Raw genomic sequence first — 12,057 nt, 5'->3', positions numbered from 1 at the left:
TTACCTGCTAGTTTTACTATACCAGCCATCTATTTCGTATTTCGTATTCTGTATTTCATATCTCTTATATTGCTGTTATTTTATTATGCATTTTTATGGTACTAATATATCGGCTCCTGTTGCTTTTTTGAGCCGAGGGTCTCCTGGAAACAGCCTCTCTACCCTTCGGGGTAGGGGTAAGGTCTGCGTACATATTACCCTCCCCAGACCCCGCTTGTGGGATTATACTGGGTCGTTGTTGTTGTTGTTGAGGAACTCTTCCCTTCAGAGATATTTCAGTTTCTTTATGCTGGACCCCGTTGGCAGTGTCTACAAGTTTGGATGCAATAAAATCCATGAGCTTTGCATATATATATGCATATTCCATAATTGATGTTGTTTGAAAACTGTTTGACATAACCACATGTTTGAGAATATTGTCTGTCTTCTATCTTGATTTTGCTAAATAGGGGCAAAAGAGCAAAAAGATAGGAGCAAGCAAGACATGTGGAAAAAAACCGCGTATGAGAAAAATAATGATAAGGCAACTGTAGGAGAACATGTGTTATACAGTAGTACAGAACCCCACATTCAGACATCAAGTCGTGGTCTTGTACATTAAATCGGTTAAGCAACCATTTGTTTAATCTTTTTCTTCTTTGTCTGTCCTTGTGTTGCTAACAAACGTGTGCATGAACATGCCATGATTTTTAAGTAAGTAGTTTACTAATGGGGCCATAGAGAAATAAAGAAAAATCAAGAATTTTGATTTGATGGTCATAGACTTTAAACTTCTTGACATCCATCTTGTTATACACCATCCTTACGAAGAGGCGTGGTTTAACGGTCAATAAAGTAGAGGTAAAACTTGAAAAAATTAAAGTTCAAATCTCAATAGAAACAAATTTTGTTGCAACTTCTCATCCGACTCAGCTTTGATGGGTAGAGTTACCAATCAAACCCTTCAAACTTCTTGACATCCATTTTGTTGTAGACCATCCTTATGGAGAGACGAGGGACGAAGGTGCAGTCTAACAGCCAATAAAAGTAGGGATAAAAACTCAAGAAAACTGGAGTTCAAATCTCAATAGAAACAAATTTTGTTGTGACTTCTAATCTGACTCAGCCTTGGTGAGCAGAGTTACCATAAGTTACAGCTGTCTCTTATCCGATAAAACTAAAATGGTATAGACACAATTTGAATAGCCCTTGCAATCATGCTATAGGCCAACTAAAATAAGCAAAGAACATCTCCAATGAGAACAAAATATAGAACTCAGAAACAAAGACAAGGCCATAATGTGGTGGAGAAAACAGGTTGTGGGGACTTTAATGAGCTTAATAGTTTAATTTGGACATAAAAACATCAAAGAGATAAAGAATAGTACATCAATTTAATCATAAAAGAAGAATCCAGTAGCACAGCAACAAAGAGATCTACTATAATCAAGAAAAAATTGTGGATAGTTCAGGTTTGTGGAGAGCTCCTGCTAGTCTACAACGACGAAAACGATTCTCAACCTCAAGGAGATAGAAACCACCATCTACACCTAAAATGCTTGTGAAAAGACCCAAATAAACTTAAGTGGCCTTCTCAGATTAAGAAAACAAACATAAAAATGTTGTATAATAAGGTAAACAGCAACAGCAACAGCAACAGAGAATCAAATCCATCCTAAGATGCATTACAATGCAAGATCTACTTTTCGCCAACTTCATCTCTGTAACATAAATTGCAGACAATATATGAACATTCGTTGGACTGCTGAGTGCTTCATCAGCTAGCATTCAGATAATCTCAATCTGTATCCACGCGAAGCAGTTCCTTTTAATCAAGATAATCACATGCGACCGCTCCCACTTCCGAGAGTGAGCTCCAGATCATCTAAACCAACCTCATGAATCTTTTCTCCTTCCCATGCCGCCTTCACTGATACATTCTCAAAGTCAAACTCTACGCTCTTACCCTTATCGATGATCATATCATTAGAAGGGATTCTCTGAGCTGCAGGTTTAATAAGATTAAAAGTCGGAGAAGTAGGGACACCATTGGTTGCATACTTTTGAAAGCTCATCCACTGGCCAGAATCAATAGTGGACGAATCAGATTCGTCGCATTCTGGTATAGTGGCAGGAGTGAATCGCTGACCCCGAGTTGGACTTGTTGGGGCAGAAGCAGCAAAGAAAGGGATATTTAAAGCAGACATTGATTCTCTGGCCAAAGTTTCCAAATTAAACGTCTGCTTAGGGAGTCTAGTAGGTGATGAAAGAGGTGGTGTTACAGGGGCACTGTTTGATATTCGTAGTGGAGGTAGTGATGACGGAATGGAACTATGGAGAAATGCAAAAGGATGGGACGACATGTTAGCATCACCACGAGATGGACTTGGGAAAGACGAGGACGTTGGACTGGGTTGATAAGATGGAATTGGGCTAGCGAAGTATGAAGACGGAGGACTTGGATGTCGTGAAGAACTTGGTGTAATGTTGGCTGAAGTGCCTCCAATTTCCATTGGAGTTGGCCTGCTGCATCCCTGAAACATATTAAAAGAAGAAAATTTTCAATCAAATTATAGAACATAAATGATTAAAGGTTAGCTAAGAAATTACTACTAACACTTGCCATGTAGGAGGAGATACTAATTCCCAGACACAATTGTACTCACCTAAATTGTTGTCTTATTTCTTTGAGTTCAGACCAAGAATCAAACAGTTAAGATAGATAACAACAACAACAAAAACCCAGTGTAATCCCACAAGTGGGGTCTGGGAAGGGTAGTGTGTACGCAGACCTTACCCATGCCTTTAAGAAGGCAGAGAGGCCGTTTCCGATAGACCCTCGTCTCAGAAGGCATAAAGACAAGAAGGCATAAAGACAGAAGAAGTTCCATGAATGTGAGTTTCAAAGACCAATTTGCTAACACAGAAGGCTCTTCAATTCGCGACAAAGAAGAAAATTTCACCACATTAGAGCTTGGAATCTGGCAAATTTCAGAAACAATCTCCATTCTATAACAAATTATTTTACAGGATCATACTAATTTCTTTAAACAGACAGTATTTGAGAACATGAACAGGTTACAATGATAAGAAAAACAAAGGAAGTGAGCAAATCCAGCTGAGTAGCAACTTAAAAAATTAACTAAGAATTAAGATACATAAAAAGGTAAGACTGAAACAGAAAATCAGAAGCTGCTCAAACTCAATTTCCCAGATCAGAAACCCTTAAAACAGTCAAAATCCACCAAAAATAGATTTAAAAATCCAATCTTGATCCCAAATAAAGCAACCCCATTTTCCAAATCTATAGATCTAATCAAAATCCAAACCCACCACCCCATTAAGTCAAAGTAAGCAAAAACTAAGACAAACACAAAGAGAAAGCAAACAAAAGAGGAAAGTAAATTTTAAAAAAATAAATAAATTTAAAACCTTGCGATAAGTAGTGCCATCAGGTTCAACGATCCAACCAGCTTCAGCACAAAGAGCTTTAAGAACTTCATTATTATCACAGTGTTTAGGCAAATTATAATTCCCTTGTGCTCTTAATCCTGCATATATTTTAGCTGCTATTGCTCTTCTCCTCCTCTCTCTTCTCCTATTATTCTCTCTTTCTCTCCAAGATGGCTTCCTCCTCCCACTACTACTACTTCCCATCGCCCCTCCAGCTCCACCGCCGCCGGCAGATGATGTCGCCGGCGACCCTCCACCTTCCCACATCATTTTCCCTTAAAATTTTTGATTTTTTTTCCTCTCAAAATCAAGAAAATGGACTCTTTTTCTGTTTCTTTTGTGTGATATATATAAATAATTATGAATCAAAAGGAGAAAATGGGGGGCTGGTCCCAGGTGTTTATGTTCAGACAGCAGGTGGGTTTTGCATACCCTCTGTGTGTGTGTGTGTGTGTTGTATAGGTACTTAGGCTGCCACCCTATAAAGCATTTTTTGGGGGACTACTAATCACGAGAAATACGCTCTCAAAGTTTTATAGAAGAATCTGAGTTGGTTTTCTACTCTTTTTCTCTCACTCTGTGTGTGTGTGTTTTGTGTATATGTATTGCTTTATATATATAGCTTTTCTATATATATAAATATAATGATAATGATAGTAGTTGATTTTATTTTTTTTGGGGAGAGATATAATAATTGAGGAGATAAAGTTTGTTACCGGCTAGAGAAGACTCATGTGTGAGCGTTTACACTCTATACTCCAAAGGTTTTGACTGCTCTTTTAGATTTTCTTTGTTAATTGATTAGAGTCTTAGTTTTAACCGTTAGATAGAGTTAAAATTTAATTTTTACATTAGAGATGGTGATAAAATGAAATCTAGCAATCTAATGAGGTATGATAGTATAATTGCTCTTTTATTATTAGTTTTATCATAATGATTGTAATATTTAAAGTCATTTGGATTAGCTGATTGTAAATAGTTGATACACTTGAAGTGCTGAAAAATACTTTTAAGTGTTAAAATTAATTTTTTAAATAAATATTTACGTGTTTGGATATAAGTGTTGAAATTGATAATAAGCAGTTGATGTATCTGGTAAAAAAGTGTTGATAAGTTGTTATTTTGGTAAAATAGCTAAAATAACCTTAATATTTTTACAAATGATTATAACTATTAAAAAATATATAAAGAAAAGGATTAATAACGAATATAGAATGAAGAGAAAGTTAGAAAATTTATTTTCAAAAAGCATTTTATGAATTAAAAAATATTACTATTAGGGATAAATCAGTAAAAGCCTTTGTCAAGTTAAAAGTACTTATAATCTGAAAAGTCATAAATATTATTATCTTATTAGCACTTGACTTATAAGTACTTTGAGTGTTTATCAAACGGGTAAATAAGTTGAAAGGTGCTTGTAAGCCCGTTTATAATAGCTTATAAGCTTAGCCAAATACATTGTAAAAAATCATTTGTACTTGTATAAACTGGCATATTAAATAAATTGTATTACATTGTAAGTGTACAAATAAAAATAAGTCGTTTAGTTTGAAGGTTAAAGTAGTGATAATGATATTTTGAAATTTTGGGTATTGAAATCTCAACTTAAAACAAATAAGAGTAAATGGGTTTCATTATTACTTACACGTAAATGGACAATCAGATATAATTGGGAGTAAAGATAAGAGTGTGTCTTCCTTTATTTATTTGAAATAAAATTTCTCAAAGATGTAGAGGTGGGTGAATTCAGCGGCGGATGCAGGATCTCCACGAAGAGGGTTAAATTTTTTTTTTGTAGCTAGTGGGAATTGAACCCATGACCTTATGTAGATTTTGAACCCCCTTGACCACTAAACTACATTTTTGGATTGTGTTAAAGGGGTTCAAAACTTAATATATAGAGGTAAAAAATAAATTTTGCCTTATATATACAGTGTAATTTTTCGGCGAAGGGGATGAACCCCTTTGCGCTCTCCTAAATCCACCCCTGGGTGAATTAGAGTCAATTGCTTAAATGGTCACGCAACTATCCCAAATTATTTCCTAAAGTCACTTTTCTTGTAACAACAACGTTACTGAACTATGCCTATTGCACTTAGAAGGTATTTTTCAAATTTTGGATTGCTAAATACCTATTTTAACCTCTAAATTATAAATATTTATCTTCTTTTATTTTTTTAAACTTTTTAATATTATGAATTTTTCTTTTTAATTTATATTATGGACTGATCTGTAGAATAAATAAATATTATTATAAATTAAAAATATAAAAAATATTTAAACATCTATAATGCTGGAATAACAAAATAATGAGCATAGTCAAAAAATTAATTAGAATAATTTTTTTATAATAATAATTTTAGCATTAACAACAAAAATTCAAAAATGTTTTTACACAAACAATTCAAAATGAAAGAAATTAAAGGTTGTAAAATATATATTTCATCCACGTAATGTAAAAATAATTATTTAAATAAAAGTATTTATATAATATACATTATATATTCTTGAAAATTATGCTCAATTATATTATTATGTTTCTACCAACTTTGCGACGACACAAAGTTATGTCACCGGAAAAAGAGGGAGACTATCTGTATAGGGTAAAATATGATATGTTAAGCCGTGCATGAAATATAATTATATAATTGAGTAGAATTTTCAAGAATAAATAATGTATATTATAAAATTACCTTTATTTAAATAATTATATTTATGTTATGTGCATGAAATATATATTTTACAACCTTTATTTTCTTTCATTTTGAATTGTGTAAATAAATTTTTGAAATTTTTTTGTTAATATTAAAATTATTATTACTAAAAAAATTATACTAATTATTTTTTTACTATGCTCATTATTTTGTTATTCCAGCATTATATATGCTTAAATACTTTTTATTTTTTAATTGATAAATAAAATTTATTTATTCTATAGGTAAGTCCATAATATAAATTAAAAAGGAAAAAAAATCATAATATTAAAAAGTTTTAAAAAAATAAAACGAAAATAAATGTTTAAAATTTAGAGGGTAAAATAGGTATTTAGTAATCTAAAATTTGAAAAATCTAGTTGAGTGACCTTCTGGGTGCAATATGCATAGTTTAGTGACTTTGTTGTTACAAACGAAAGAAAAGTGACTTTAGGAAATAATTTGGGATAGTTGAGTGACCATTTGAGTAATGGACTCGATGAATTATCAACGGAAGATAAAAAAAATAGAAATATGAGAAATAGACCTTAGCATTAGAGACTCAATATTCGTTTGGTTTGAAGGCAAGTTATACTAGAATTAATTATACTTAAAATAATTATAACTTATACGGAGATTAGTTACGCTTGAATTAATTATCTTGGTATTATTACTGTTTGGTACTCCCTTCATTTCAATTTGGATAGTGTAGTTTGATTTGGCACAAAGCTTAAGAAAAAAACAAATAAGACTTTCGAAATATGTGATCCAAAAAGCTTAAGGGACAAAAGCTTCGTGAGATCATGATATTTATATGATTATAAAAGCTTATCACTAAGGGTAAAGGAGTAAAATAAAAAGTTTAAAATTAAAATATTTCTAAATATAAAAATGTGTCATTCTTTTTAGAATAGACTAGTAAAGAAAGTGTGTCATTTAAATTGAAAGAACAAGAGTATGTTGTATTATTTTGGGATTATCAATTTTACTGATTTATCCCGAGATAACATATTATGTGATAATTATTTCATCCTTTGGCAGGTACTCCATCCGACCCATTTTAATTGATTTTTTTTGCCTTTTTTTGTGGTTTACACTATTTGATTTTTTCAAATTTCAAGAAGGAATTAATTTTGTTTTCAAAGTTGCCCTTTGAGTAAAAAGCCTATGAACATGTGTTATAGTTTCAATGAACAAATAAAGGTTAATAGTCAATTTCATTGTTAGTTAATTCTAAAATGTGGATTTCTTAATATGCGTGAAAACATCCAAAAAATCAATTAAAGTGGAATGGGGGAGTATAAGTTATCCCGATATTATTTTTAATCACAGGATAATTTATCCGGAATTAGTAAGAAATAATGCAATACTAAATTTTTATCCTATAATTATTTTAGCTTATTTATCGTATCAAATCACTCCTTAAAAGTTAGAACATTCCACTTAATATCGAACAAGTAAATTAACCAAAGTTTAATATAAGGAGCAATAGTATCGCATTTGCTTTAAAAGGTTGATTTGGGAGTATTCACTATGTTCTTTAATAGTAATAAATTAAAAAAAAAAAAAAAGTGACGATGATTCAGATTAGGTGATTAGAAAGAGAAATAATAGGTAAAACAATACTCCGATTTTACTGCAAATCTCTGTCTCAAGAATCAAAATTTTACTTAAGCATCTTGTATTTGTGTTGTATTATGTAATATAGTAAGGCAAAATACCTTAAACCACCCCTAAACTTGGCTCAGATTATTAGTATCCTCCCCGAACTATGCCTGGTCTTAATTACCCCCCTCAACTTGGCCTTTTGAGAGGCATTACCCCCTAGATGCTGATATGGCAAAAAATGTGGGTGCACTCGCCTGCCACGTGAGTTTTTCTGTATATGTGGCATTTTTTTTTAAAAAAATAAAATATATTTTTACCTTTTTAAGAATATTACTTTTTTATATAATTTTTTTCGAATACAATTTATAATAAAACTTGGATAAACTATATTATTTAGGTTAAATATTTTTATTTGGCCAAAAAATAAAGTTTTAATTAATCATTTTTCGAATTTGACCTGAAAATAAAGATTTATACAATTGAAATAAATAGTCAAGGCATCTAAAAAGTTATAAAAAATATATAGTTTGAAATTAATTATTTTGGCTGTAATTTTTTATATAAATCTAAATTACGGTACTCTAAAAATATTTTTTTCACAGATTTTACCTAAAAAAGTAAAAATACAAAGTTGAAATAAATAGTCATTGCATCAAAAGAAGAAATAAAAAGAGTGTAAAATTACAAGAAATAAAACGAATCACTTGCATTATACTGCAATTGTACACTCTTTATTTCTTCCTTGATGCAATGACTATTTATGAACTACCTATAAATTTGTATGTAAGTGCACGATACAAATTAAGAGAAAGCTGACATCGAATCAAGAAAGAATCACTTCGGACAATTAGACTAAGCTTCCCCCTTCTCTCTCTTTTCAACTGTGTATTTTTACTTTTTTTAGGTAAAATCTGTAAATATAAATATATATATATAGCACCGTAATTTAGAGCTATATAAAAAATTATAGCCAAAATAATTAATTTCAAACTATATATTTTTTATAACTTTTTAGACGACTTGACTATTTATTTTAATTGTATAAATATTTATTTTCAGGTTAAATTCAAAAAAAAGAGTTAGCTAAAACTTTATTATTTTTGGCAAAATAAAAATATTTAGCCTAAATAATGTAGTTCTATCCAAGTTTTATTATAATTATATTCGAAAAAAATTATCTAAAAAGGTAATATTCTTAAAAAGGTAAAAATATATTTTATTTTTTAAAAAAATATCACATATACAGAAAAATTTACGTGACAGGCGAGTGCACCCATACTTTTTGTTATATCAGCGTCTAAAGGGATAATGACTCTCAAAATACCAAGTTGAGGGGGATAATTAAGACCGGACATAATTCGAGAAGGATACTAATAATTTGAATTAAGTTTAAAGGTGATTTAAGGTATTTTGTCAATAAATTAGTAAAAAATTTGGACGAACATTTTGTGATTGTGGGGGACAATAATTTTCTTTTTTTAACTTTTATAAAAACTTTATTGCTGGTAAAAAGCAATTTTGTAACAGAGATGTCTCCTCGGTTATTGAAGCAGTCAACAAGCCAATAAATATCTGCCACATAAGTAATTGTGGTCCCTACTCTCCGTTGCTCAGCTCAATTATTAGCTGATCAGATCAGTCAATCGTTACATCGGACTCAAATTTTATTTTTGAATTGAAAAGACTAAAAAAGGTTCATATTAAAACAGTAAGACAGTACATCTGATCCTTATTATGTGTCTCTTAACTCAACAACAACAACAATAACCCAATATAATCCCACTTAGGGGGGTTTGGATAAGGAGACTGTTTCCAAATAGACCCCCGACATCCTTCCCTCCAAGAACTTCCCACCTTCCTCTTGGGGAGACTCGAACTCACAACCTCTCGGTTGGAAGTGGAGATTGCTTACCATCAGAGCAACCCCTCTTGAGCTCCTTAACTCAAATATTATAAACAAATTTAATTTATTTAAACGATTAATGTTTGAAGACCAGAAAAGACGGAAAGAAATACATCCTAGGTAGCAAAGATAAATTAGTGGATCGTCTCCGTAAAAAATTACATTAATGTCTTAACATACAAAGTAAAAATTGCATGGGGCGCCCTATTTGTGTCACGACCCAAACTGAAGGGCCATGACTAGCACCCGACCACACTTGCCGAGCACCAACGTACATTTCATCTAACCTTCATTATTATCTTTTAAGGCTGACGAGATCAATATAAATGGTAGACCTAGATCATGGACAACCAGCAATAAAATATGACGGCATGAACATACATAGCAGGGGATGACCAGACAATCAAGAAACTACGTATAAGGTATGAGCTACCTCGCTACTATGAAAGACTATACAACAAAAACTAGCCGACAAGGCATACCAAACTATACATGAGACGACACCTGTCTATGAGCCTCTAAAAGAACATAAGTGTTGCAACATAGCCGGAACAGGGCCCCGACATACCCATAATGTCTATAACAAAAATTGCATACCAAGACCAAGGCAAGTCCGGAGAAGGGATCTCGCCAATCACCGCTGAACTGGACAGTCTACTGTGGTGGGGGAGCTGCACCTGCCTGTCTATCAGGACCTGCAGCACGACATGCAGCGTCCACAAATAAAAGGACGTCAGTACGAATAAAGTACTGAGTATGTAAGGCAAGGAACCATAAATGCGATCAGTAATGTAAGCAAGGATAGAGAATATACAACCTGTAACATCTTAGTACCTCTGAGGGCTACTTACATGAAATGCATGATACATATGTATAAATACATAAACCTTTAAAGCATTCGCCTCTGTGGGCATCATCATCATCATATCGTACCCGGCCATAATAGGCTCGGTAGAATCGTACCCGGCCACGTGGAGCTCGGTAAAACCCAACTGATCAGTGGTTGCACAATAGGTGCCGTACCCGGCCAACTATAGCGTGGCTCGGTAGAGTAAAATAGATACATATATATAATGCATGCTCGACTCATGGAATCACATTCTAAACCTTTCGGAGTGACGTAAGGTCGGTATCCTCTATACACGTTATTAGGACTAACTCTTCACTATGAACCTTATAAGATTTAGGAAGTACGAACAACATTGATAACATAAGAATAAGAGAAGTAACATTAACATCAATCGTTCCATAAGAGGGAAAACAATGTAAGTACTGCTAGCTTCTAAGAGTAGAGTATCTTGGAAGCTCGTTCATTACATTATGTACAATCGGAGTCGTGCAAAAGAAGGAAAGGGATAGTCTCACATACCTTGTATATACTGCCCCAATCTCAAGCTATGCAATTGTCAAAACTCCTTAGTCTACAATAAGAGAAACGATACTATCGTTATCATTTAAGCGTCATAACTATTATGTATCGACCACAACCTATTTTACGATGAAACGGACAACACCTCCCCTATATATATGACCTCACACCATTCAAAACAGTCACCAAACAGCCCAAACAACATCAATAATAAACATATTGAGCCTCCCAAAATAGTCCACACATAGCCTAATCACTCCATACATACGACGACCACCGTAGTCGTGTCAAACAACCTGGAAATGTTACGAATAACTATCAGCCCATAACCCTACATATATATGGTGTTTCTCCACACCCTTCCTCCTCCAAAACTCCACAAGATAGTAGTAAAATACGCAGCCCAACAACAACGCAAAACAGTCCACAAAACAATAACATTACTTCCAAGCCTTTCGATATATATTTCACAAGTTCTAGCTTCAATGGCTTAGCTGCAACTTGGATAATCTTAAATACATATAGAGTAAGAGGTTCCTTACCTTTATACAGAAAGAACAACTCCAATTTGACCTTAAATTTCCATGAAATATCCCTCCAATGCTGCCACAACAACAAAAAAGCGAAACTAGCGATCAATTAGTGTTTTTCGGCACTAGAATCACTTTAGAAGGCTTGAAATCACCTAGGATTGATATTAAGAACATGAGGGAGTATTTACAGAACATAAACCCTTTAAAACAACCTCCCACACGAGCTGAAACGACACAAAAATGAGCAACAACAAGAAGAACAAGAGACTTACTAGCGCCACAGAATTTCCGACACTTGATTTGTGTTGTTTGCCCTTTTTTGGGTCTTGAATCTTGAGAGAACCTTGAGAGGATGTTCCTAGGGTTCTAAGGTCTGAAAATAGTGAAAAGAAATGACTTAAAATGGGTTGGAGTCATCCTATATAGGTCCAAATATCTTAAACCGACTTAGTGGGCCCCATAGAGAGGTGCTTGGCGCAGTCTCGCGAAAACGCGAATATCTCTCTACTCCGAGATCGT

General features: G+C 33.1%; 1 protein-coding gene across 1 annotated transcript; it reads right to left on the bottom strand.

The window, feature by feature from the left end:
* Positions 1-1,354: 1,354 nt before the first annotated feature.
* Positions 1,355-4,028, bottom strand: LOC104230733 (protein BRASSINAZOLE-RESISTANT 1). The gene is made up of 2 exons (XM_009783617.2): positions 3,412-4,028; positions 1,355-2,513 (listed from the first exon to the last, which is right to left on the bottom strand). The coding sequence occupies exons 1-2, from the start codon at positions 3,700-3,702 to the stop codon at positions 1,821-1,823; spliced, it is 984 nt and encodes a 327-aa protein (XP_009781919.1). The 5' UTR covers positions 3,703-4,028; the 3' UTR covers positions 1,355-1,820.
* Between the last annotated feature and the right edge of the window lie 8,029 nt (positions 4,029-12,057).

Source organism: Nicotiana sylvestris, chromosome 4 (assembly GCF_000393655.2).
Source record: "Nicotiana sylvestris chromosome 4, ASM39365v2, whole genome shotgun sequence".
In the NCBI taxonomy this organism is placed as follows: domain Eukaryota; kingdom Viridiplantae; phylum Streptophyta; class Magnoliopsida; order Solanales; family Solanaceae; genus Nicotiana; species Nicotiana sylvestris.
The sequence above is the reverse complement of the archived record's forward strand: the minus strand, read 5'-3'. Positions and strand labels throughout refer to the sequence as shown.

Coding starts and splice junctions, on each gene's coding strand:
- LOC104230733 (XM_009783617.2), bottom strand. CDS start 3,702: ATGATGTGGGAAGGTGGAGGGTCGCCGGCGACATCATCTGCCGGCGGC. Junction 2,514..3,411: donor ATGGCACTACTTATCGCAAG/GTTTTAAATTTA, acceptor AATATGTTTCAG/GGATGCAGCAGGCCAACTCC.